Here is a 27,470-nt window from a genome sequence, read left to right on the forward strand (position 1 = left end):
ATTTTAATCCAGATTACACATTTTTACAAACTCAGGGGAAATTGAAGCAGCTCACAGTGCCAGTTGAATAGGCATCATTTAATTATCGCCTTGCTCCCATGTGCCCATTCAACAGCAGGGTACACAAGTAACTTACTGTACAAATCCCTTCCAGGAACATGATCACCACATTACAAATGTCAGTACTGTGAAAAAACAGGTACAGCATGTTGGAGGAGAAGCTCATAACGTGACCATGTATTCTGCAGACTCATTAATGCACGGACAGGCAGTTCCTCTTCAACAGCGCTGCACAAACCGATAATTCAGATTGCGATCTCCACAGAAATCAGGTGCGGACAATCGGGAGGGTCACTGGTGTGGATCAGGATAATTTACCATTCCAAGTGAAACGAGTGAAGAAACAGCTGCTTGGATTTGTGATTGCTACTTTAGATGCTATAGAGAACAGCAATCCACATGCACCCAATTCATTATTCACCATGTTCATGCATTCAGTAAATTGCACAACTTCTAACACATTTCCATTGATAAGAAATCCTGAAAAGACTGTTATCTTTCCTAGGACGTGCTGGACTGATAACAGTGTTTGTATAAAATAATACAATCCACATGATTTCCAATTGAAATTCTACTTATTGTTTTATTATTGGACACATCATTAAGTTGAACACATTTTCCACTCAACGTTCAGCAAGTGTAAGCACAGGCAAGCTGTAGTAATACCAGAAGAATCTTGATAAAATCTGTTGACAAACTTTTTCACTAGCAGATTTTCTTAATGTCTTAATTGGCTTCTAGGTAAATTGTTTGTCAAAGAATTGTAATTTTCTTATAGTATTACATTTTCTATGAAAACTAATCTAGGGCAAAATTCACAGCCACCATCACTCCAACGGTACTGGTACTTATCTTACAAATACAGTTCATATTGAATGATCAAAATTCATTCTTTTTGTGCAAGGAAAATAAAACCGTCAATGTTATTTAAAAAACTAATTTGGAATATAATTAAGTGTTGCTATTTTGCTGCTTGTTACTACCTTTGTTCAGACTGCAGATGTTGTGAAGGATCATTGCGTTCAGATTGCCAGGTGTTGTGAAGGATCACTGCGTTCAGATTGCCTTCAGTCTGACTTCATTGCTAGCTTCTGTCTAACTCTGTTTAACACCCGGCACCATTACCTTTACCACTCCTTCCATAACAATTTTGTCTTTTACTGAACATGAAACAGAAATCCAGGCGAAGGATCTCCTGATATGTGTGACCTCCGCTGTTGCTAGCACTGCCTCCCCAGGGTACAGGGGTGCTGGGAAGCGGATTTCCTGAGAGAGGAAGATGCTTCCAGGCCCAGGCATTTGAGTACCCAGAACCGCAGAGATCAGTCCATTGATCAGCACACCCTGCACAATCGGCCTGCCAAACTGAGTTGTTCTGGCAAAATCATCATCCAGGTGAAGCGGGTTTGCATCGCCGGTTAACTCAGAGAATGCTGTAATATCACTCTTTGTAAAAGCCTTGGTAAGTTCGGCTCTGTCCCCAACATGGATGTGTCTCTGGTGAAGGTTCTGTAACTGTAATGTGTCTCTGGAAACTCTGAGCTGTGCTGGGTGAAGCCTCTGCGAGAGGCAATATAAACTTCTAAAGTTCAGTCCTTTACAAGTAAAGGTCATGGCGGGGTCTCTTGAACTCGCATGCAGTTTAGTCAAGCTTTAGTTCTCTGCTGTTACCAGACAAAGCTAAAAGAAATGGTGTGACCTACAAAACAAAGAAAAGGAAGGGTGACATACAGACTTGCTTCCTGTTATGGCTAAGGCTAATCTGTAAAACATACATATGCATATTAATGAAAGGGCTTCATCTGTAACAAAAAATTTCAATCAACAATTGTAATGGAACAATCTACTTTAGAATCTAAACATACAGTTTCATTGGATCAAAAATCTGAAAAAACATAAACATGCTACCATATGGAATTGTCAAAGTCCATGAACTAGCATCCTGTGTATGTGCATGATGAGAACATGGTAATGTGTAACACAAAGAGACAATGAGCTCCCTAGTGGAAGACGCAATGCGATCCCTGGTGGGAAGTGCACAGCTTGTGGTTCTCTTTACCTGCACTACGCGGACCCCACAGGGCTGACTCTGATACCACCCGAGCAACGTGAGGGCGCTCCACAGTCTCACAAGGCCACTGCCAGGAGAGAAAACCAGGAAGAAAGCCTATTGTGCAGCCTGCTAATCACAGCCCTTCACGACAAAAATTCAGCAATCATTATTATTTACTGTGGAATACAGAATGACAGTAAGGTGCGGTAAAGCACCAGAAAAGGTGAGGGAGAGCAAAGTAAATCACAAACAGGTACGGTAAAGCCATGTTGTTTTTGTTGCTGCTGAATCACTAAATTACCCTTACCTGCTGTACACTCTCAGCACTGCTGATAAATTATCCTTACCTGCTGTACACTATCAGCACTGCTGATAAATTATCCTTACCTGCTGTACACTATCAGCACTGCTGTTAAATTATCCTTACCTGCTGTACACTATCAGCACTGCTGATAAATTACCCTTACCTGCTGTACACTCTCAGCACTGCTGATAAATTACCCTTACCTGCTGTATACTCTCAGCACAGCTGATAAATTACCCTTACCTGCTGTATACTCTCAGCACAGCTGATAAATTACCCTTACCTGCTGTACAGTCTCAGCACAGCTGATAAATGATCCTTACCTGCTGTATACTCTCAGCACTGCAGATAAGGTGTTCTCTTCAAATTTTAAAACATCAAACGGTAAGGCTGCTCCAATCTGCAGGAATGTTATCAGAAAGAAAAAGGCATGAGTAGCAGCTTTGTTTAATTTATTTTTATAAATTGTAACTACGTGCCAATTTACTTTGGTATAACACAAATACAATTGATATGCATATCTGGAACAAAAAATCTGTGTTATATTAATATTACAAAATTAAAGCACCAGATTAAAATCTTATAATCTCTCTTTTGTACCAAGCCTATTGTTGTTCAGAGTGCTGATTTCAGTCAGAATGAATTCTCCCTCATGCAAACGCTTCTTTCAAGCACACGCTCCCATGGTACCCATTCTGAACAAAGGAGAATGATTCTGTCATATTTAATGTATGTGTGTGCATACCTCTCCATACAGCTCCCTGAGTGAAGAAATGATTAACTGCTTGAAATGGGCAGCACTGAGACGAATGCTTCCTCCTTCAAATACACTGGAATGAAAACACTGGATGAAATTGAAGAGATACTCAACTGGCAGTTACACTGTACCTACTTTAGTAAAGAACATGCATGTGCTAAAAAGGGGTTTCTCCCCACAAATCAATGAAAAGGAAGACAATTATAAGGTTGTCCTGGATAAGGGTGCCTGCTAATAAATAAATAATAATAAAATATGTATATATCCTCTTACTGTCACAAAGTGGAAGGAGCAAGCCCCAAAAGACATGGTGGAGAGCAAGTTTGTTTTCATGACTGCTAAAACTGCCCTGGAGCTGAAAGCAGCCTGTCAACATGAACATCTGCTCTCTGACACAGTAGCAATAGACAGGCCTAAAGCGTAAAACTGAACTGGCATTCTAGAGCATAACTGTGACAACACCTGGGATTACCCTCTCATCTCTGAGCAGGGACACTGGCACAGACAGGCAGTAAGTCTAGGAGGGTTACCCTCTCATCTCAGAGCAGGGACACTGGCACAGACAGACAGTAATTCTAGGAGGGTTACCCTCTCATCTCTGGGCAGGGACACTGGCACAGACAGGCAGCAAGTCTAGGGGGGTTACCCTCTCATCTCAGAGCAGGGACACTGGCACAGACAGGCAGCAAGTCTAGGGGGGGTTACCCTCTCATCTCAGAGCAGGGACACTGGCACAGACAGGCAGCAAGTCTAGGGGGGTTACCCTCTCATCTCAGAGCAGGGACACTGGCACAGACAGGCAGTAAGTCTAGGAGGGTGCGCCCTGTTATCTCAGAGCAGGGACAATACATCTAGGGAGGGTGCGCTTGTTGCAATAATGTTTTGGTCATTAACTTTTTCAAGACTTAAAAAAGCAACCACTTCATGGGGCTCTAGTACTACATTGGCCGCGACTTCAGCTGTGTTCATGCAGAAATAGTGGACCTATTCTGTGATGAATCAGCAGCAGCCCTCCTCAAAATCTGCTCAGTTTGGTAAGGCTGTTTCCATACTCACAGTGAGATCTTCATGTAATGATAATCAGAGGCATTTCTGAATACAAGCCTCTCATAACTCGCAGTCTCTGGTTCCTTCGTGTCATGGCGCCTCATGCTATGTATGCAGTCTGCTGAAATGCATAATTCCGGATCACTAAAGTTGTATCATGTTTTTGACAGGTTTGTGCATATTTCATATAAAAACACTACAACAAATTTTAAAAACTACCTTGAGATCAGTCACATAAGAATGCAACATTGTTATATGGTGCGCCATTTGTGCCAAAACTATCAAGCCATTAATTTGTCAATTCATCAATTGGTCAAATTTGTCCGGCAATTCATCCATAAATTCATCAATTCATGCAGTAATTGATAAACTTGTTAATTCATCTAATAATTTATTAACTAATTTGTCTCATGAATACGAAAGGCTGTACGGATTTTAGTGTGAAGCATTTGCTCTGTGCTTGACCTGCAAATTTCCAATCAACCAGACGAACTTCCCTGCAAACTTCCCAAACACACACTTCCAGCTGTCAATCTGGCTCTGTGTGAAAACACTGCCACCTTTCTAGCCAATGGGAGCACACTAATATTTTAACCAATGAAAATCCAGCCTCAATGAAAATTGCTTTAGCCAATAATACTGCAGTTCATTAGATATGGTGTTTCAAAAGATATCCTATTTAACAAGATACTCTACTCCGTTGATTTTCAATGGAGATTTCCATCTCACTGCGCGCAAAGCATTGTGGTATACAGAGTTAGGCAAAAAAAATTCTATGGAGAGTCAATGGAGGTGTAAGAAATGTTGCTGGTTTGTGCTGGTTTTCGCCGTGTTAAACAAATGCTTCAAACTTTGAAGTAGATTTCACATTTGCCCAAGGCCTTTTGAAGAAAACAGCAATATTAACAAATTATGACAATACGTAATTATGAAAAATGTTATTTTCTGACCATTGTCCCGTTCGGTGGCTAAAACCAGCAACATTTCGTACACTTACATTTACTTACATTTTTTGCCTAACTCTCTATATACCACAATGCTTTGCGCGCAGTGAGACGGAAGTCTCCATTGCAAATCAGCAGAGTCGAGTACCTTGTTAAATAAAATATCTTCTATAAACTGCAATATTATTTGCTGAAACAGTTTTCAAGTGAGGCTGGATTTTCATTGGTTAAAATGTTAGTGTGCTCCCCTTGGCTAGAAAGGTGGCAGTGTTTTCACACAGTGCGAGATCGACAGTTGGAAGTGTGTTTGTTGGGAAGTTCGTCTGGTTGAAATTTGCAGGTCAAGCACAGGCCAAATGTTTCACACTAAAGTCTGTACAGCCTTTCGTATTTATGAATTGACAAATTAATTAATTAAATACATTTTTAAATATTGTATGAACTAACGAATTTATGAACTAACTGTTGGACAAATGGACCAATTCATGAATTGACAAATTGATGGCTGGATCATTTTGGCACAAATGGCGCTCCATATCGTTAAACTCGCACAATGTGATCGGTCACATAAAAAACTGATCAACTCGCACATGGCCGGGGAAGAAATGGAACAGTGACACGTAACCAAATCCGATGTTAAATGGGCTTGAGGTTAAAACAACACAATCCACAAGGATCAAACATTAGTTTAGTTGCACAACACTAGCGTTGACATTTTAAACAACGCGTACTAATTCCGATGTACAACACTATGCATCGTCTATAGCAAACTGATACAAACACATTATAATTGTGACATTTCTAAAAGAGTCATGTATCGTTCTTGCAAAACATTCAACAGCACATCTAAAAATATATCATCTGTCATAGTTACATTACAATATATTGAGACGTATTTCAGAGAAAATAACAAAAGGCGCCGGGTTTACACCAAAATACCCGGGCAACTATAAAGTACCATTTCACAGGGAATGTGTGTTTATAAAGTACCATTTCGCTTGCTCAAAACTGACCTTTATGGGTGCTGAAAAAATACACGCACTACGGAGGCACAATACTTCTGGTGTAGCAAAAGGACTCTTCCCACCCAACACCGTGACTCTGTAATATACAGTACCGAGCGCTGGTTTTTTCCATAGACATATAGAACTAGCTAGATTGTCTCAAATCGCTTCCTGTGCACTATCCCCTAAAAATATGTAGTGTAGTTCCATTCGTCGCCAGTTTAGGGTGTGGGACGCATAGGAAAAGTGCCCACTTTGGGACACACTTAACGTCAGCATTCTGCCCTGTTACCTTTGACAAGGCAAGCGGCGCGATTATAATACCTTTGATGGAGTTGTCTTGTGTACTCTGTTGTTCCGTATTGATTGTGGCATTTCTCGACATACAATAAATAAACAGTATGTAAGAGTGAAGTGTGCAATTATTTTAAAATGCATACGTTGTAAAACTTAAATGTATTAGTAATACAGTATAGAGTTTGTTATGTTATGTTATTTATTTATTTAATTTCAATAAGACACTAACAATGTTAGTAATAATAACAAAATACACTTTTATTGACGTTGTTATTTGGAGCCCATTGTTGCAGGAGCAATTTCTCTTTCTGTGTTTTGTTTTTTTATACTCCAAAATGACATAGGATTGCAACTTTTCAACAGACCAAACCAGGGCACATTTTTCAGTTAGACACGCAAGGTCAAACACCTAGCTAGTCCCCTTTAGACTACAACTGTACTAGATAAATTCATATTTAATGAACATACAATTGCATTTTAAATTAATGTTAAATCAATATTTGCAATAGCTGGTTTCTTGCTAAATGTTAACCAAATGTCGATTGAAAATGTAATTGCATATCACGCCCATTTATATTACATTTTGTTAACCTTGAAAATATTGTAGCGAAATCGGTTCCCGCATGCAGGCGCCTCACACAGGGCGAGGCAATCCACATACAGACGGAGGGCGGACGCGAACCCAGGACCTCTCGCACTAAAGGATAGCGCCGATACCGCTGTACAAAAGAACGCGCTTGTATAATTTTCATACTAAGATCACTATTTAGGCTAATCTATGATGCAAAACTCATACAAATGTCTTCTACAGCAGATAGAAGGTTATAATCAACTTCGAGACTAAAAAAGGACAATTCTTTAAACCATAATTTTAATTCAGAGATATTTGCCCAAATCCAGTTTCATTTAGTCCGTAAGGTTCCATAGTTTTTTAGTTAAAAATCCAAAATGATTCTCTTCTTAATAATTGTTTAATTTCATTACCACAATTGTAGTGAGGTCTGTCAAGGGAGTAGCAAGCGTGGTGAAGCTCGGGATGAACTTCCTATAATAGGCCGGTAGTCCCAAGAATACGCGCACCTGGATTTTGGCTTTCACCTTAGCAATCAGCGGTCTGGCTCACTCGTCTCAATGGCAGATTTCTTTGGGTTAGCAGTGAGCCCAGGATTGCAGTACTGTCAGTACCTTACACAGGTGACTCAGCCAATCCTCACTATGGATAACCACGTCACCTATGTAGGCAGCGGCGTACTGCTGATGGGGCCGCAAAATGCAACCCATCATCCGCTGGAAAATGGCTGGTGCTCCGTGCAACCCAAAGGGCATGGTCCTGAATTGGTACAACCCGAAGGGAGTCGAAAACGTCATCATCTCTCTGGATTCTAGGGTCAGGGTTATCTGCCAGTACACCTTTGTTAAATCCAGTGTCGTCATAAAATGATCTGTGCCTAGACGCTCCAGCAACTCATCTACCCGGGGCATCGGATAAGCGTAAAACTTCGATTTCTCATTAACTCGCCTGAGGTCAATGCAAATTCGAGTTGACCCACCCGGCTTATTCACTAAAACAATTGGACTGTTCCAGTCACTTTGGGGCTACTCTATTACACCCAGTCTGAGCAGCTCATCGATCTCCGCCCATACAGCAGCTCGAATGGTGAAAAACCTGTGGAAGACTGAGGTACCTCTCTGATAGCAAAGAGAAGGAGAGGAATCTGCTGGTCCCAGTAGCGCAACATGTTTTTGAGGGTCTTATTAAAACACTCCACGAGACCAGTCCGAGGGTGAAAAACCGACGTCCTAATGATAATCCCCAAAAGTTTACATGTTCCGCGGACTAGCCAGGACATAAGGTTGGTGCCTTGGTCGGTCTGTATTGGTAACCGATTTAGAGGACGCAGATCGGAGGGGAATGGCCTCGGGATAACGCGTAGCGTAATCCAAAATGACCAATAGGTGTGTGTAACCTGAGGCACTCTGCTCTAGCGGTCCATCTATATCCATTCCTACACGGTAAAACGGAGCTTCCACTAGGGGCAATGACACCAATAAAGCTCGTAGGACGGGCTTCTGACACTCCCCACAGTGTTTGCAAAAACGCCTGACGTCACCATCCAGCCCAGTCAGTGCGTACGAGTGGGTTAGGCACAAAAATGCTGCATCGCCCCTTAAACGCAAGTGCCCATATTTACAAATGCGACATGATTTCAGTCTGTATAAAAACAAAAAAACGCGTATCGCATGTCTTGACCCTATCCAGGTGCTGTGTCAGACCAGGTCCGACATTACAATTTTTTTTTCCTTTACGGTCCGCAAAAAGACGTCAAACAGGTCTCTAGTCATTTTTTCTCAGGAAAAAGCCGAGAAAACCTTTCAGTGGCTGAGTGAGACCGACAGGAGCCGAGAGAAGCTGAGAAAAAAGGGAGGGGCAGATCTGAGAAATACACATAGTCTCTTCACCACAGACATAACACAGTATAAACAAACAAGATAGCTGCTTCTGCATCCAGCGCTCAAAGAATATCACAGACATTTGCAGAGCTTTTTGAGATGTGATAGTAATAAAATAATGACTTGAATCGCATTCTTGAGGAGTTTGGTTATAAAATAGTGATCAGGAGATGATTTATCAGTATGCACCACCATGAAGAGGTATGTGATAAATACAACGAACACGGGGTTTATTAGTATACATAAGAACATAAGAACATAAGAAAGTTTACAAACGAGAGGAGGCCATTCGGCCCATCTTGCTCGTTTGGTTGTTAGTAGCTTATTGATCCCAAAATCTCATCAAGCAGCTTCTTGAAGGATCCCAGGGTGTCAGCTTCAACAACATTACTGGGGAGTTGATTCCAGACCCTCACAATTCTCTGTGTAAAAAAGTGTCTCCTATTTTCTGTTCTGAATGCCCCTTTTTCTAAACTCCATTTGTGACCCCTGGTCCTTGTTTCTTTTTTCAGGCTGAAAAAGTCCCTTGGGTCGACACTGTCAATACCTTTTAGAATTTTGAATGCTTGAATTAGGTCGCCACGTAGTCTTCTTTGTTCAAGACTGAACAGATTCAATTCTTTTAGCCTGTCTGCATATGACATGCCTTTTAAGCCCGGAATAATTCTGGTCGCTCTTCTTTGCACTCTTTCTAGAGCAGCAATATCTTTTTTATAGCGAGGTGACCAGAACTGAACACAATATTCAAGATGAGGTCTTACTAGTGCATTGTACAGTTTTAACATTACTTCCCTTGATTTAAATTCAACACTTTTCACAATGTATCCGAGCATCTTGTTAGCCTTTTTTATAGCTTCCCCACATTGTCTAGATGAAGACATTTCTGAGTCAACAAAAACTCCTAGGTCTTTTTCATAGATTCCTTCTCCAATTTCAATATCTCCCATATGATATTTATAATGTACATTTTTATTTCCTGCATGCAGTACCTTACACTTTTCTCTATTAAATGTCATTTGCCATGTGTCTGCCCAGTTCTGAATCTTGTCTAGATCATTTTGAATGACCTTTGCTGCTGCAACAGTGTTTGCCACTCCTCCTACTTTTGAAGAGGTATGTGATCAATATAGCGAACAAGGAGTGGGGCGTTGCTGGAGATGCAGTGCCTTTTATACCTGTTTTACTTTTAAACAGAGCGCGTAAATTAAACAGTCCAGAGCTTCAGATTTAAGAAAATACTTTACATCTACCTTCCTCACCAAGCCTGGAGCCTGTTCGGTTCACAGAGCTGCAGCTTTCATTCATTTTCCAAGGTCTGTGTCGGAAAGGGGTGGATAATGGGTGGAAGGGTTTTTTTTTGTGTTTTCCTGTAACATTTACCAACTGCTATTACACTTACAAATCCATTATTTGAAGTGATAGAGTCAGGGTGTGTTTGTTGGCAGATTCGCCAGTTTTTGTTTTCATTTATATATCAGTTTATTCCAGCTCGGAGACTAATGTAGCTTGAAATGTTATATTCTTCCCCTTGGTCATCTCTTACATTCCCATAGGAATCCCTTAGGATTTGATTAAGATGTGCATGTCCTAAAACAGGGCAATTGCACACTTTGTCATTTTCTGTATTTTTTCCATTTTGCAATCTTCTAATTTATTGAAATGTTCTTCATCCAAATCGGCATGTCTACTTACTACTTTGTTTTTTTTTTTGTGGTTCAGCTTCTTCTGAGATATTTATATCTTCAGGTAGTGGGTCATTGAGTTTTAGTTGTTACTGTAAGTATAAACAAGATGGTTACTGTATTGTAAATTCTGTGAGGCTGCCCAGTGATTTCTAATAATGTGATGAGATTCCAACTGTTACTAACCTTGCTCGACAATCATATTGCTTGTTTCATTTTCTATTGCCAGCCCTGGATTATAAATAGTATTTATAATCCAGGTCTGGCAGTGGAAAGTGAGACGAGCTGTGCTCAGGGCACAGCTGTCCGAAGTTTTATTTTTATTGCACTTGCCAACCTGGCACTGGCGTCTCTTGCGGCTGTCAGCGAGGTTGCCAACTTCAGCTGTGGGCACACGCTTGGCAGTCTCCATCTGTTCCAAATATTTCTTACGAAGTTCCTTTGCTAACTGAAATATATATTCTTTCCTTGGTAAATTCTTCTCCATGCACTCTTTGTAAAGTACCCAGGAGTTGATGGCTGCTAGGTCCAATACATTAAAAAACACCTGAACAGGTGGGAGCCAGCTTTCACAGAATACTTCCATGCCATCTGATCCAAAACATCAACTCCATATTTTGTTGCATTGTAAAACTCCACAGTCTCTGGTTTTTTTTTTCCACTAGTCCCAATGGTAATTGACTGATGAAGCGTTCTGAGCAGAGGTACATCTTTCATGACTTGCATTTTTAAATGGTTCTAATTACAGCTAAACACATTGCGGACTGGTAAATAAAAATAATAATTCTCTATAATCAAAATACAATTGTTTTCTGTGTGGCCATCAATGTGACTGCTCCCGGGGCTTTTAGGTATAATGTAATATATCTCCATTATTTCTGCACTCCCGCGTTTCATGCTTTGTGAGAATATTTAATACATATGGACAGAAAGGTACATAAATGTGCAGCCCCATATGTGCTACACGACTGGAGAAAATTACATTTTAAAACCAAAAACCGCCAAAATGATTGACGCAGTGCTTCTAGTGTTAAAGTTTCAGACGGTAGCCATCTTTGAAACTGCGTGACCAATTACGTGCAAAAAATCCCACAGTAGTAAGTAGACAAAATGATTTGGATGAAGAATAATTAAATGAACTGGAAGACAGAAGGATAAAAAAAGCTGCCTTTATTGGCTTAACTTAGTGTGTTCAAAGGTATAAATGGGACTACTTTATTGGCAAAGGGATATTTAATTAAAAAACTAAAACATTTTTGCCCTTCGATATATACGGACGGCCCATTAGGCCTTGTTAAGAGGAACGGTAGTTCCTCACGCCAAGTTATAAAAAGTCATTGAGAACTGATAGTGACTCTCTATACAGCACGGATACTTTCGGGGTATGGGGAGAGGCAAAACTAAATCAGCCAAAAGCACCATTCCACTTTTAAAATGTAGTTTCCAACACTGGTGAAATGTAAAAAAAAAAAAAAAAAAAAAATTACCTGTCAAACAGTAAGAGAAATATAAACCAGATGTTTACATAATGTAGTTTTTGTAATAAGGAAATCTAATGCATTTATCCAAAAAATCTGGTCAAATGCAAGCATTTTTGTCCTTAATCGCTTAAATGTCATATTTAATTTACAAACAGTTGCTATTACATGATACTTCCATTGAACATACATACTTCTGCACACATAACTTTTAACATGCAAAATATATCTGAAACAAAAACACATTTTCAATGTGAACAAACGCCAAGTTCTGAGCCAAGCTTGAAGAAACAATTGGGCCAACCTTGGCCAGCACCAAGCAAATTGGCAAGGCTGCCCAATTGTTTCTGCTGACTTGGCTTGTGTTTTTCATGCAAGTTAGATCTGTTTTTCCAATTGTGCCTATCTGCTTGATCTGGGCTAAGGTTGCCTCAATTGTTTTGTCACGGGCCCCTTATCCGAGCGGCCAATGGGTCCCATGGCACAAGTAAAGGGGAAACAGCAAGTCTTTAATAGCATTACAAAAGTAATTGTATTGGGCAAATCTTTAAGGATAATTACACAGTACAAGTAGGTATCGTGCCAAGTGGTTTCAAAGGAGTACCCACACGTTTGTGTGGTCGGTTCCTATGTCCAGTTTGAACTATGTCAATCTCATGAGACAAGCTTACTGTTTTCGCCATAACCCGGTCATACATTATACTGTAGACTTTATGTAGCCCACATCGGTCCATTCAGGTAATTCCCAGAAATTCCATTAAGGTCCACGCAGGTTGTGTTGTCTGACCAGTTTACTTGCATCGTCGTAGCATAATAATAATAATAATAATAATAATAATAATAATAATAATAATAATAATAATAATGATAATAATAATAAAGCAGCCCAGTTTACAATAATACTAATACAGCCATATTTAATAAGTTTATAAGTTTATAAGTACTGTCCCTTAAGTAACTTAGTCCTTAGAGGATGGTTCTAACACTAGAAGGAGCATCAGAGTGACAGTCCCCTGTGACATGTTTTTATGAAAAACACAAGCCAAGTCAGCAGAAGCAATTGGGCAGCCTTGCCCCCACCGCTTTGATAGTTGTGCCTATTTGCTTGGTGCTGGCCAAGGTTGGCCCAATTCTTTCTTCAAACTTGGCTTGTGTTTTTGATATCTCCACTTTAAATGGCTTGTCTCTTTTTAGTACGTGGTGCTTATTCACATTGAAGATGTGTTTTTGTTTCAGATTGCATACTCATAACACACACTGCCACACTCTCTATACAGCAAGGGTAGTTTACGTGTTTTCAGGGTATTGGTGCAGCAAAAGTAAACCAGCCAAAAGCACCATTTCACTTTGAATTTATAGTTCCCCACACTTCGGTGAAATGTAGAAAAAAAAGTCAGTACCTGTCTGTGGCGGAGTATCCCGTCCTTTTGTGTTTATTAGTGTTTTATGTTGTATGAAGTGTGTTAATGTTGGTGTTTATGTATAAAATACACGGGATATAAATATGGGTTACGAGCATGAGTGTTTCAAGTGTATATTTGTATTTACGCACAAGGATTGCACAGTACTTCACGTGCAGGTAAAGTGTAATAATATGTGAGCACGGGAAATTGCACTTCATTAATTCACGTGCAATTGTACCGAGACTTCAACTGAATGATTGATTAGCAGTCGAGTCTCGGTACAGCTGCATAAAAGCAGCATGTTTTCACTCACTCTGGGTTGTGTGTTCGGTGAGTGGAGAACGGGGTGAGAGAGAGGAGAGTTAATTTAAAATCATATAGCAAGTGCTACAGCAGGCTGGCTGAAAACCAGCACAGTACTTGTTTGTTGGGTTCATCCACGTCCGTTTTGTGTTTTGTCTGTGTTTGTTTGGCCAACGTGCCCTTTATTTTCAGTGTTGTGTTTTGTTTCAATCTTTCTTTGTTTGTTTATTAATAAATATACTGACCACTATAGCGTCTCAGTTTTCATCCGCCAGTTCTTGTTGTGGAGTGTGTTTCTGGTCTGAGAAATAAGTTGCCAAAGCAAGGTATAAATGTCCTTTTTCTCCCAGCATATATTTTTGCAGACTCCAGGGTGTGATACTATAATCCATGTTCATATGTGATAGTTACAGGACAACCGAGTTTAATGACAATTAACTTATTAATACACATGCCAGTTCATCAGGGTGTGATAGTAATACACACAGCACTTCATCAGGGTGTGATAGTAATACACACAGCACTTCATCAGGGTGTGACAGTAATACACATGCCAGTTCATCAGGGTGTGACAGTAATACACACAGCAGTTCATCAGGGTGTGACAGTAATACACACAGCACTTCATCAGGGTGTGATAGTAATACACACAGCAGTTTATTGCAGAAAATCCTACAGGTACATAAAGAATTCTGAGGCTTCATGAGTGGCTTGTTATACACAGCCTTCGTGAAATAGTGTCATCTTAGTGAGCACTGTTTTATATTACCTATGGTTTTTTGCAGCATTCAAAAGTATTGCTTAAATATTTCAATGGTTTCAGATTTGTGGAGAAGCAATCAAAGTGTCTATATACATATTGCATATTGAAGAGGTAAACACACAATCTACTGCTTCTTCAGAGTACTACCAGAGACATACAGGGTTGCACTTGCCAGTCCTCGAAACAACACGGTCTGGATCCAGCAGAGGGTGCTATTATTATTATTATAACTTTTTTTTTTTTTAAATGCAGTAACAAATCAACATTACATTATATTATTTTCCCCTCCCCAAATTATTTACCTATCTCCATATAGATATATAAATTAAGATATTAATTATGGTAATATACACTAGGATTGTAAGAAAGTCTACAGTGCATAAGTATCAACTAATCTTAAAAAGCATTCATGTTCAGTTTAACGCTGTAAGTTTCCCATGCAAATATAAGATTTCATGGTCTATTACATGGTATATTTTCTATTACGTGGTCTATTACAACAACTGACAAAGCAGAGCGGGGAGGATTCCAGTGCTCTTTGACCAATGCAGCTTGCTTACTGATGCGAGTCCTGTAGTTTACAAAGATCAGCAGGTGGCAGGCTTTGAAATACAGAAAAACAAAACACTAAATCGTGTCTAATTACTACTTACTACTGTGCAATTGTGGGTTTGCTGATCATATTAAGTAATATTAAAGCTTGTGGCTTACTCGTGTGTTTATCATTTAGGGTATCACTTGTAGCCCCTGAGAATATTGCAGCCCTCTTTTTCTTGTCCTGTTCTGCCAAGTGGTAAATGGAAGACAGTTTATTATTATTATTATTATTATTATTATTATTATTATTATTATTATAAGGAGATGTGTCCATTGTAATGCCTTTCCAGTTGCAAGGGGAGTTTGGGTCTGCAGGGCAGCCCAGCAGTTTGCCTTACTCCCCTTCTATTAACAGATTTTCAAGTCCTGTCAGTTCCACTTCGTCCCCTTTTGTCTACGCTCCACAGTTACACTGTACACATGGCAGCTGAGGCTTAGTAAAATCCTACAGTACTTTCCTCAGGGACTGTGGCACCTGGACCCCTGTAACCAGAGAAATGCATCTGAGACTGTTCATATAAAATATTTGCAGGCAGGCCAGACAGAGGGGTGGAGTTGCAGCTCTGCTCAGGAGAACTTCTTGCTGCTGCTGTCCTGCTGCGCGATGAGGAATTCCAGGATGAGCCTGGCGGTTTTCCGGGGCCGCTCCATCACCACGGAGTGACCACAGTTCTCCAGCAGATCCACACGGCAGTCGCGAACACCGCTGGCTAGAACCGTCGCCCCGGAGACATCAATAACCTGCACCAGAAACAACATGCATGAATCCTACCCCAGCTCAACAAACCACACTCCAGCACAGCTCAACACACTTCACGTTACCACACCACACCCCAGCACAGCTCACCCTGCCCCTGCCCCACCACACCACACCACACCACACTCCAGCACAGCTCACCACATCCCAGCACAGCTCATCACACCACACCTTACCACACAACACCCCAGCACATCTCACCACAACCCAGCAAACATAACCACACTCCAGCACAGCTCAACACTCCTCACCTTACCACACCACCCCCTAGCACAGCTCACCACATCCAAGCACAGCTCATCACAACACACCTTACCACACCACACCACACTACATCCCAGCACAGCTCACCACACCACACCCCAGCAGAGCTTACCTTGCCCCTGCCACACCACACCACACCCCAGCACAGCTTACCCTGCCCCTGCCACACCACACCACACCCCACCACAGCTCATCACACCTCACCTTACCACACCACATCCCAGCACAGCTCACCACACCACATCCCAGCACAGCTTACCCTGCCCAAGCACAGCTCACCTCACATCACCTCACCCTGCCTGCACGGTGCCTGCCTGCCTGCACTGTGCCTGCCTGCCTGCAGTGTGGCTCACCTTTCATAAGTACTCAAATCACAAATGAATGCTTCAGTTTTACCTGATCCTGTTTCCCCCAGATCACCTGCAGTGGGACGGTAATCAAGTGCATGTTCTCCTGCAGGGAGTGTCTCGACTTCTCACCCACAATCTCTAAAAACACTGCCAACAAAAAAATAATTTGTTGATTAGTGTATGGGCCTGAATTTTCACTGTGAGCAAATTGCCCGTGTAATATATTTATAACGGAGATTGCAATTTGCCTTCAATCTTTTCCCATAGGGGTAAACACAGCCCCTGTCTGCATACAATCTTTCATTCTATCTGTGTGAGAAAATAACAGCACCGCTTCTCTGACAGGTAATAACAGCCAGAAACCTGAACACCGTTCCCTGTACGGAGTCCACCGGGCCAGACCTGACTGATTCTGCCATCTAGTGTGGGCTGGGGGAAGGTCACTGGACACCATCAATGCAAGAGGAATACAAACAGAATTTACTTACACTTACTTATAAAGTACTTGAACCGTTTCAACCCCTTTAGGCTTTGCTGGAGTTCTACTTCAAAACAGGACTCAGAAATACATACCTTCACGATAGAAATCATTGTGTGGTATTCGAACATCTACCAGTCCCTGCAGAATCTAGAAGAATAAAGAAACAAACAAACAAACAAGTCAGAAAGCATCAACCTGTGCCGTTTCTCTGGGCCTCGTGCATTTATTACTAGGATTGTGCTGTACAGTGCATCATTCTTTACATTTGTTACCAGGACTGTGCTGTACAGTGCATCATTCTTTACATTTATTACCAGGACTGTGCTGCACAGTGCATCATTCTTTATACCCAGTTATGTGTCTTTAAAACCTCAATATTCCCATGTAACAGGGAGAGATCTGTGCTGACTCTGCTGGCGTGTTCACGGGCTGCTGGAAGAGGGCGGCAGTCGCCCAACAGCCGCCTGTGAGTCATGGCAATGACACGGGGAGGTGGGAAAGGGTGTGTGTGGACTTTCCCCCTCTCTGAATGGCTGGGAGGCGGGTCTTGGGTGATTGTTGGTCCTATAAAATAACGCTCTGTTGTTTCCTCAGGTCTGCCCACTTAGACGCGCTAAGGGTGCGGACGCTTTGATTCGGGACCGGGAATCAGCGAGACACAGAGAGAGAGAGAGCGGGGAACCCTTGGGCAGACCCCGGCGTATTGTGAAAGAGCAGGCTAGATAGCCGAGAGAGTAGGACGGTGATCCGGGTCGTGCAGGTAGCAGCGACCGGGATAACGCTGCCGAGTGCAGCACCTTTTATTTGTAGTTTTATTACTGTTTTATTTTCCCTTGTTCTTTTCGCCTTCTGTTTTCATTATTATTTCTTTGAGCACCTGCGAGTGCATTTGCGGTTCGTGTACCAGCTGTGGTATTTCCGTGGTGCTGTCTATCATCGTTGATAGGCAGCCCACGGTCAACAGTGCCCTCTGCCGGAGAGAAAAAAGAACCGGTCTAAAATAAAACTGGGCACCTGTGTGGTGTTTCCCGAATACACCTGTCTGTCTCCTGGTCAGTGAATTACCCACACCCCTTCCACATCCCAATACTGACCTGTATACAGTAATCTTGTATTCTGAATACAGCCCTAATAGTTTTTTTTATACCATAGACAACATGCATCCTGAGGGCACAGCAAGCAGAGCTGCATTTCACACTGCACTATTCCTGAGGGCAGAGCAAGCACAGCTGCATGTCACACTGCACTATCCTGAGGGCACAGCAAGCAGAGCTGCATTTCACACTGCACTACCCTGAGGGCACAGCAAGCACAGCTGCATTTCACACTGCACTACCCTGAGGGCACAGCAAGCACAGCTGCATTTCACACTGCACTATCCTGAGGGCACAGCAAGCTGAGCTGCATTTCACACTGCACTATCCTGAGGGCACAGCAAGCACAGCTGCATTTCACACTGCACTATCCTGAGGGCATCAGTATGATAAAGAAGCCAACCATGTCAAATCATGCTGACATGTGAAAATATACAGTAAAGTGCGACAGTCATAAGGACAGTTCAAATTGTCAGTGTGATGTACACACAGGCAGACTGAGGGATTATCCTTTGGGTTTCTGGCTTTATTATTTAACTGTTAAACACCCTGAAATGAGCCCTGTGTTTATCCTACTCAGACTTAAAGAAAGCAGACTACTGTACCTGCTGTGGCACTTTGAATCTCACGTAGGAGAGGAGCTTCAGCATGTCCTCCATCTCCTCGGGGGTGGAGGGGATGAGAGGGATCCCTGACATGTTCTGCGTTGCCTGCCGTTCATGCAGCTGCTTCACAAGCTTACTTTCATTGGGGATCTGTAGACCTGAGCACAGACACCTGCTTTATACAGAGGTTTCTACTGCAGGTTCTCGGCTATGGTATGCCTATGCATAAACTGGATTGTGTGCCACTTTTTATATATTTTAACAGTATGTGAACATAAACAGCAAACATACAGCACAGTATACGTGGACAATAATAAAACATGTTCATCTTCATAACATAATAAACAAGGGCTTTAAAAATCCTTTCTGTCATCAGAAACGAGCTGATTATATAAAAGCATGGGTTTGACTCTGAATTCAGAATTCATTTATCTATTTTTCAGAAACTTTGTAAAAAGTTTGAATTCACTGTTTGCTTATTCTGGCATCTTGAGACAATGCTGGTACATACTTTTTAGTTCAGCAACTGTATTATGTTTAATGAACTCTAACATTGTGGCTTACTAAGTGCTGTTTCAGCTCACTGGGTGCCTGTCTGAGTGTTGTAAATTGATGTAGAGTTGTGCTTTTAAACTTTGTAAATCCTCTCAAATTCCAGAGCCCCTTTAAGACAGGGCATGACATTCAGCTGCAGAATGCAAGTGCCCATCGTGTTGTACATGGTTCAGGAGGCAGCTCTATTGGCGTCTACTAGCGTCCATTCTGATTCTCTCTGAAACCCAGGGTTAACCATCCTTTCTACGGTTGTGATCAGCTTGTCAGCCTTGTATTCTTATTATCGGTGCAGAAGGGTTGGATATGAAACAAACCACACCTGGATTCACTTTGGATCATTACTGAAAGGGGAGTTTAATTAAAAAACAAAAACTTAAACATAAGGGTGTGCTTTCATAGATCCCACTTAGCACTGACCTGCACTGCCTGATCTAAAGTAACATAAGGGTGTGCTTTCATAGATCCCACTTAGCACTGGCCTGCATTGCCTGATCTAAAGTAACAGCAGGTAGTTCAAGACTAGTGCTAATCAGGGTCTGTGAAAACTTAGGCAGAAGTTGAGATTAGGTAATCAAGACACTACTATAACTAAAACTAGCAGGTACTCTTTAAAATACACCAGTGGTGCAATGGCCAAAACTGTTCCTCAAAGCAATATTTTATAATTGGCCAGTGTTTATTAGTGCAGTTTAACTGCAGTCAATATACAACCAGCTTGAGGTTCAGGACTGAATTATAGGGGAGTCAGTTTGTGCAAATTTTGAGGAGAATTTCTCCAGCCCTTAATGATTTAATTAAGAAATGTATTTTTGTTTTGATGAATTAAACATTGTCGTTACTGTGGGGACCTAGGAAGTTCAAAGCTTTTGTGATGTCAAACAGCTGCAAGCTTGCCACTGATCGCCGCACCCTTGGTATAAAGCAGTATCCCAGAGCCCCTGTCCATCCCACTGACCTGCAGGGCAGATGAGCGAGGCGCTGCAGAGGTGGGAGGGGTAGCGGGCAGCGTACACTCCAGCCACGTTCCCTCCCATCGAGGTGCCCACCAGATGAAAGGGCTTCTTATTGAGACGGATACACTCGACAAACTGCAACACAAGAGAAACACAGGAGGAGCTGGAATCACCAAACTAAACACAAGAAAAACACGACTTCAATTTGCTATGCAAATAGAATGATTGCCATACACCATTTGAGACGAATATACCATTTGAGAAATATAGCCAAACTTAAAACCAATTATTTCTGTATCTGATGCAGAGAGACTAATGTATGCCTTTATTTCATCTAGAATTGATTAATGCACTTTATTCTGGCATCCCAAAACATGTGGTATCCTGCTTGTAGCTTGTTCAGAATACTGCTGCTAGAATTCTGACTAAAACCAAGAAAAGTGAACATATTATCCCTGTTTTGACCTCTTTACACTGGCTCCTTGTGCAGTATAGAACTGGCTCGTTACACTGGCTCCCTGTGCAGTATAGAGTTACTGACCATGTATCTTCCAAACCGCACTCTGAGATCACAGGATGCAGGGCTGTTGGTTATTCCTAGGGTCAACAAAAGCAACACGGGAGGTAGGGCTTTTTCTTGTAGAGCTCCTAAATCATGGAATCCTCTGCCTTAGTTTGTCCGGGAAGCTGGGACCGCTACAGTTTTCAAGTCAAGACTAAAAACACACTTTTATAAAATGGCTTTCTTATGTTAGTGGGTTTTAATGTAACTTTTAAATTGCTGCTTTTGTATTATGTGTATACTGTTATTTAAATCTGTTATTTAAATGGTCTGATTGTGGCAGTGTGGCATGCTATACAAATGTATTGTGGTTTGTTCTTTTTTTCTGCTTTGTACTGTACAGTGCTTTGTGATACTTTTGTAGAAGAAGCACTACAAAAATGCAATAAACAAATATTGTGTGTTACAAAAAAGCTGCACCTCTCTGTGGCAAGCATGTTTCAGTTACAACAGGCTAATAACAGGTCCTCCTGTGTCCGCAAGTATTCAAGTTCCAGATGGTTTCTGAGGGCAGGCTCTCAAGGGAACTCTCTCGTTGTAACATTCTGGTTCTATACTGTGATTTCTTGTGTACAGAATGCTAAATCCTCCAGTGACAATTTGATATTATTCTAATCAAGACTATGAAATTTGATAGAATCAACTTCTTCAGTTCATTGTTTACCCAGTGCATCCTCAGTGAGACAGAGAGATACATGGAGACAGGTAGACAAGAGAAAGAGACACAGAGACAGACAGCGAGACAGAGACAGACAGCAAGACAGTGCTTACCTGGTGTATCCTCCGCACCTGCCCCTCGATGGAGTAGTCCTCAGCACAGGTGCGGGAGGTGCCCTCATGTCCTGGCATGTCCACACAGACCAGGTGAAGGTGCTTCGGGAGATACTGTAAACACCAGGACAGCATTATACCCACGCAAAATCAGGCCGCTTCTACCAGCATCATAAATACCCCGAACACTGCCCAAGTCAGGAGAGGTTCTAATGCCAAACTTTAACATGGCTCATTGTGGCTCTATGTTGCTACAGCTTTGCATTTTGGATAAAACAATTCTTGGTTTCAACTAGAAAATGCCTAGCGAGGGAAGCCTTCTGTGCACAGATTGCTAATCCTTGGCGCTCCGAGCCTGTAAATCTAGGTTTAGCTGATGAAACATTCAGATGTTCTCTGTAAGCGGTCGTTCACTGTTTAAACTGTGACATGGCATGCCCCCCACTTGCTCTTCACCTTGACGACGGTCAGCCACATGTCTTTGTGCGCAGAGAAGCCGTGCAGCATGAGGATGGAGGGCCGGGTCCCAGGCTTCCCGCGGTACGAGTAGCAGAAGCGATACCCGTCGCTCTCCGCATGCATCACCTGCAGTCCCAGCGTCCGCCGCCAGTACCTGCACAAACAGCACAGCGAGGAGACACATCATACCAGCACCTGCACAAACAGCACAGCGAGGAGACACATCATACCAGCACCTGCACAAACAGCACAGCGAGGAGACACATCATACCAGCACCTGCACAAACAGCACAGCGAGGAGACACATCATACCAGCACCTGCACAAACAGCACAGCGAGGAGACACATCATACCAGCACCTGCACAAACAGCACAGCGAGGAGACACATCATACCAGCACCTGCACAAACAGCACAGCGAGGAGACACATCATACCAGCACCTGCACAAACAGCACAGCGAGGAGACACATCATACCAGCACCTGCACAAACAGCACAGCGAGGAGACACGTTCATACCAGCACCTGCACAAACAGCACAGCGAGGAGACACATCATACCAGCACCTGCACAAACAGCACAGCGAGGAGACACATCATACCAGCACCTGCACAAACAGCACAGCGAGGAGACACATCATACCAGCACCTGCACAAACAGCACAGCGAGGAGACACGTTATACCAGCACCTGCACAAACAGCACAGCGAGGAGACACGTTATACCAGCACCTGCACAAACAGCACAACACGTCATACCAGCACCTGCACAAACAGCACAGCGAGGAGACACGTTATACCAGCACCTGCACAAACAGCACAGCGAGGAGACACATCATACCAGCACCTGCACAAACAGCACAGCGAGGAGACACGTTATACCAGCACCTGCACAAACAGCACAGCGAGGAGACACGTCATACCAGCACCTGCACAAACAGCACAGCGAGGAGACACGTTATACCAGCACCTGCACAAACAGCACAGCGAGGAGACACGTCCTACCAGCACCTGCACAAACAGCACAGCGAGGAGACACGTTATACCAGCACCTGCACAAACAGCACAGCGAGGAGACACATCATACCAGCACCTGCACAAACAGCACAGCGAGGAGACACGTCATACCAGCACCTGCACAAACAGCACAGCGAGGAGACACGTCCTACCAGCACCTGCACAAACAGCACAGCGAGGAGACACGTTATACCAGCACCTGCACAAACAGCACAGCGAGGAGACACATCATACCAGCACCTGCACAAACAGCACAGCGAGGAGACACGTCCTACCAGCACCTGCACAAACAGCACAGCGAGGAGACACGTTATACCAGCACCTGCACAAACAGCACAGCGAGGAGACACGTTATACCAGCACCTGCACAAACAGCACAGCGAGGAGACACATCATACCAGCACCTGCACAAACAGCACAGCGAGGAGACACGTTATGCCAGCACCTGCACAAACAGCACAGCGAGGAGACACATCATACCAGCACCTGCACAAACAGCACAGCGAGGAGACACGTTATACCAGCACCTGCACAAACAGCACAGCGAGGAGACACGTTATACCAGCACCTGCACAAACAGCACAGCGAGGAGACACGTTATACCAGCACCTGCACAAACAGCACAGCGAGGAGACACATCATACCAGCACCTGCACAAACAGCACAGCGAGGAGACACGTCATACCAGCACCTGCACAAACAGCACAGCGAGGAGACACGTTATACCAGCACCTGCACAAACAGCACAGCGAGGAGACACGTCATACCAGCACCTGCACAAACAGCACAGCGAGGAGACACGTCCTACCAGCACCTGCACAAACAGCACAGCGAGGAGACATGTTATGCCAGCACCTGCACAAACAGCACAGCGAGGAGACACATCATACCAGCACCTGCACAAACAGCACAGCAAGGAGACACGTCCTACCAGCACCTGCACAAACAGCACAACGAGGAGACATGTTATACCAGCACCTGCACAAACAGCACAGCGAGGATTCACATCATACCAGCACCTGCACAAACAGCAAAGCAAGGAGACACGATCCTACCAGCACCTGCACAAACAGCACAGCGAGGAGGCACATCATACCAGCACTTGCACAAACAGCACAGCGAGGAGACACATCATACCAGCTATGCTTTAGTGCGATTCATTTTCAGATCCATTTATTATTCTAGGATGTGTTCTGTAAAAGTCTCTGTTGTTGTTTCTCCTTAGATCAGTATTTACCAGGCCTTCTAACTAATGTCCTTTTCATCGGGCAAGCCTGTCCATTCTTTTAAAGGAACACTATGAAACCCTATGTCACAGCAGGAGATTTCACTTATATTTCTATCACACTGTTTTCTGGTAATGCAAAACCATCTCCACCCAAAACTAAATCCTAACCCAACCCGCACTGGCGAGCCTGGCTGTCAAACAAATTTCAGATCCATAAATCTTGAGTCATAAGTCAGGACTCTGAAAGGCCAGCGATGACACCAGACAACATTACCCAGCTTGTTCAGGGTCTCAGTATCCATCATGTGATAACACAATAACACAAAGTGATCTTTAAACTGCACACACAGCCAGTGTGTAGACCAGAGACCAACACAAAACAAACAAATCTACAGGAATTCAGAAAAAAGACAACCTGACAAATATTTTTTTGATATTTTTTCTAGATACATTTAAATGTAGCGAAAAAACTGAATTTCTATAAATATACGATGTATTGCAGCACGAGGCACTTTGAATTCTTATAAAAGGGTGTGTACTTGGACCCATCGATGCTCCATGTGAATGCCTTTGTGTGAACTTATTTATTTTCATTTATATAGCACCTTACCTCATAGACCCCCAAGGTGTTTTACAGAAATCATAACACACACAGCATAATAAAGATTATAATAAAACTATATAATACCAGCACCTGCACAAACAGCATAGCAAGGAGACATATCCTAAGCACCTGCACAAACAGCACAGCGAGGAGGCCTGTGTATACCAGCACCTGCACAAACAGCACAGCAAGGAGACACTAGCTACCAGCACCTGCACAAACAGTTTGACGAGGAGACACGTTATCCCAGCACCTGCACAAACAGCACCGAGGAGACACATCCATACCAGCACCTGCACAAATCCAGCACAGCGAGTAGACACGTCCTACCAGCACCTGCTCAGAACATCACTCCAGAGGAGACTCTTCCTACCAGCACCTGCACAAACAGCACAGCAGAGGAGACTCTTAATGCCAGCTCCTGCACAAACAGCACAGCGCAGGATTCACATCATACCAGCCTCTGCACAAACAGCCTGGCTCTGCTCACAGCATCACTACCAGCACCTGCACAAACAGCACAGCGAGGCTCTGTTATGCCAGCACCTGCACAAACAGCACAGCGAGGAACAAAACTACCAGGCTCTGCACAAACAGCACTCCAGTGTAGCCTCTTAATACCAGCACCTGCTCTGCAAACAGCACACTCGAGTGTAGACATCTTAATACTCCTGGCTCTGCACAAATCAGCACAGCGAGGAGACACTTAATACCAGCACCTGCACAAACAGCATCACTCCAGGAGACTCTTAATACCAGCTCCTGCACAAACAGCACACTCGAGTGAGCCACTTAATACCAGCTCCTGCTGCTCACAGCATCACTCCAGTGTAGCCTCTTACCAAAACTCCTGGCTCTGCTCAGAGCATCACTCCAGTGTAGTGTCTTAATAAAACTCCTGGCTCTGCTCAGAGCATCACTCCAGTGTAGCAGGCCTTAATAAAACTCCTGTCCTGCTCATCATCACTCCAGTGTAGCCTCTTAACAAAACTCCTGGCTCTGCTCACAGCATCACTCCACTGTATATTTCTTAACAAAACTCCTGGCTCTGCTCACCATCTCCACCCAAGTGTAAATCTTAACCCAACCCTCCTGGCTCTGCTGTCAAGCATCACTTCAGATCCATAAATCTTGAGTCATAACTCCTGACTCTGAAAGGCCAGCGATGACACCAGTAGCCTCTTAATAAAGCTCCTGGCTCTGCTCTCAGCATCACTCCAGTGTAGCACTCTTAATAAAACTCCTGGCTCTGCACACACAGCCATGTACTCCAGTGTAGCAACACTTACAAACAAATCTCCTGGCTCTGCTCAAAGCATCACTCCAGTGTATTTTCTTAATAAAACTCCTGGCTCTGCTCAATGCATCAAAAAAGTGTAGCCTCTTAATAAATACTCGATGTATTGCAGCACGAGGCACTTTGAATTCTTATAAAAGGGTGTGTACTTGGACCCATCGATGCTCCAGTGTAGCCTCTTGTGTGAACTTGGCTCTTTTCACAGCATATAGCACCTTAGCCTCTTAATAGACCTCCTGGCTCTGCTCACAGCATCACTCCAGTGTAGCCTCTTAATAAAACTCCTGGCTAATAAAACAGCATCACTCCACTAGCCTCTTAATAAAACTCCTGGCTCTGCTAGCATTTCCAGTGTAGAATCTTAATAAAACTCCTGGCTCTGCTCACAGCATCAATCCAGTGTAGCCTCTTAATAAAACTCCTGGCTCTGCTCACAGCATCACTCCTAGCTGTAGCCTCTTAACAAAGCTCCTGGCTCTGCTCCCAGCATCACTCCAGTGTAGCCTCTTAATGTTTGCTCCTGGCTCTGCTCACAGCATCACTCCAGTGTAGCCTCTTAATAAAACTCCTGGCTCTGCTCAGAGCATCACTCCAGTGTAGCCTCTTAATAAAACTCCTGGCTCTGCTCACAGCATCACTCCAGTGTAGCCTCTTAATAAAACTCCTGGCTCTGCTCACAGCATCACTCCAGTGTAGCCTCTTAATAAAACTCCTGGCTCTGCTCACAGCATCACTCCAGTGTAGCCTCTTAATAAAACTCCTGGCTCTGCTCACAGCATCACTCCAGTGTAGCCTCTTAATAAAACTCCTGGCTCTGCTCAGAGCATCATTCTAGTGTAGCCTCTTAACAAAGCTCCTGGCTCTGCTCACAGCATCACTCCAGTGTAGCCTCTTAATAAAACTCCTGGCTCTGCTCACAGCATCACTCCAGTGTAGCCTCTTAATAAAACTCCTGGCTCTGCTCACAGCATCACTCCAGTGTAGCCTCTTAATAAAACTCCTGGCTCTGCTCACAGCATCACTCCAGTGTAGCCTCTTAATAAAACTCCTGGCTCTGCTCACAGCATCACTCCAGTGTAGCCTCTTAATAAAACTCCTGGCTCTGCTCACAGCATCACTCCAGTGTAGCTTTTTTAACAATGATTGTTTTGATGTTGATCTTTTTTTGTCGCTAATCTGGTCCCAACCACCACCACTGAACTTCCTGTGTTACAGGTCATAGGAACCCAGCTAATTCATGCTTACTTCACTTAGAAAGCGGGTTCCGGCCCCCAGAAGCGGATATTATAAACACAGGCTTTAGGCACAGCCTTGTTAAATATGCAAACACAGG

At 43.1% G+C, this 27,470-nt stretch overlaps 2 protein-coding genes across 5 annotated transcripts in view; both read right to left on the reverse strand.

The window, feature by feature from the left end:
- On the reverse strand, positions 1-6,297 carry rpp14 (ribonuclease P/MRP 14 subunit). 4 transcript variants are annotated; one of them, XM_041225246.1, is made up of 6 exons: positions 6,179-6,286; positions 4,231-4,339; positions 3,163-3,247; positions 2,741-2,817; positions 2,120-2,198; positions 1,601-1,759 (listed from the first exon to the last, which is right to left on the reverse strand). In XM_041225246.1, exons 2-6 carry the CDS (start codon positions 4,323-4,325, stop codon positions 1,703-1,705), a joined length of 393 nt encoding a protein of 130 aa, XP_041081180.1. In that variant the 5' UTR covers positions 4,326-4,339; positions 6,179-6,286; the 3' UTR covers positions 1,601-1,702. The 4 variants fall into 4 exon arrangements, with proteins under 4 accessions (XP_041081178.1, XP_041081180.1, XP_041081179.1 ...); XM_041225245.1 differs by having other exon boundaries at positions 4,231-4,342; positions 6,179-6,282; XM_041225247.1 differs by lacking the exon at positions 1,601-1,759 and having other exon boundaries at positions 2,175-2,254; positions 4,231-4,342; positions 6,179-6,297.
- A 7,899-nt stretch (positions 6,298-14,196) lies between these two features.
- The window catches only part of abhd6a (abhydrolase domain containing 6, acylglycerol lipase a), a 28,767-nt gene continuing 15,493 nt past the window's right edge, over positions 14,197-27,470 (reverse strand). Inside the window, exons 3-9 of the mRNA XM_041224281.1 lie at positions 21,992-22,148; positions 21,536-21,649; positions 20,205-20,337; positions 18,695-18,852; positions 17,088-17,142; positions 16,561-16,661; positions 14,197-15,884 (exon numbers count right to left, since the gene is read on the reverse strand). Coding sequence (XP_041080215.1) covers positions 15,711-15,884; positions 16,561-16,661; positions 17,088-17,142; positions 18,695-18,852; positions 20,205-20,337; positions 21,536-21,649; positions 21,992-22,148 — 892 coding nt within the window. The 3' untranslated portion in view covers positions 14,197-15,710. The remainder of the gene's footprint in view (positions 15,885-16,560; positions 16,662-17,087; positions 17,143-18,694; positions 18,853-20,204; positions 20,338-21,535; positions 21,650-21,991; positions 22,149-27,470) is intronic.

Source organism: Polyodon spathula, chromosome 23 (genome assembly GCF_017654505.1).
Source record: "Polyodon spathula isolate WHYD16114869_AA chromosome 23, ASM1765450v1, whole genome shotgun sequence".
In the NCBI taxonomy this organism is placed as follows: Eukaryota; Metazoa; Chordata; class Actinopteri; order Acipenseriformes; family Polyodontidae; genus Polyodon; species Polyodon spathula.

What these genes read in the sequence shown, in the direction of transcription:
- rpp14 (XM_041225244.1), bottom strand. Translation starts at nt 1,674, where the DNA reads ATGACCTTTACTTGTAAAGGACTGAACTTTAGAAGTTTATATTGCCTC.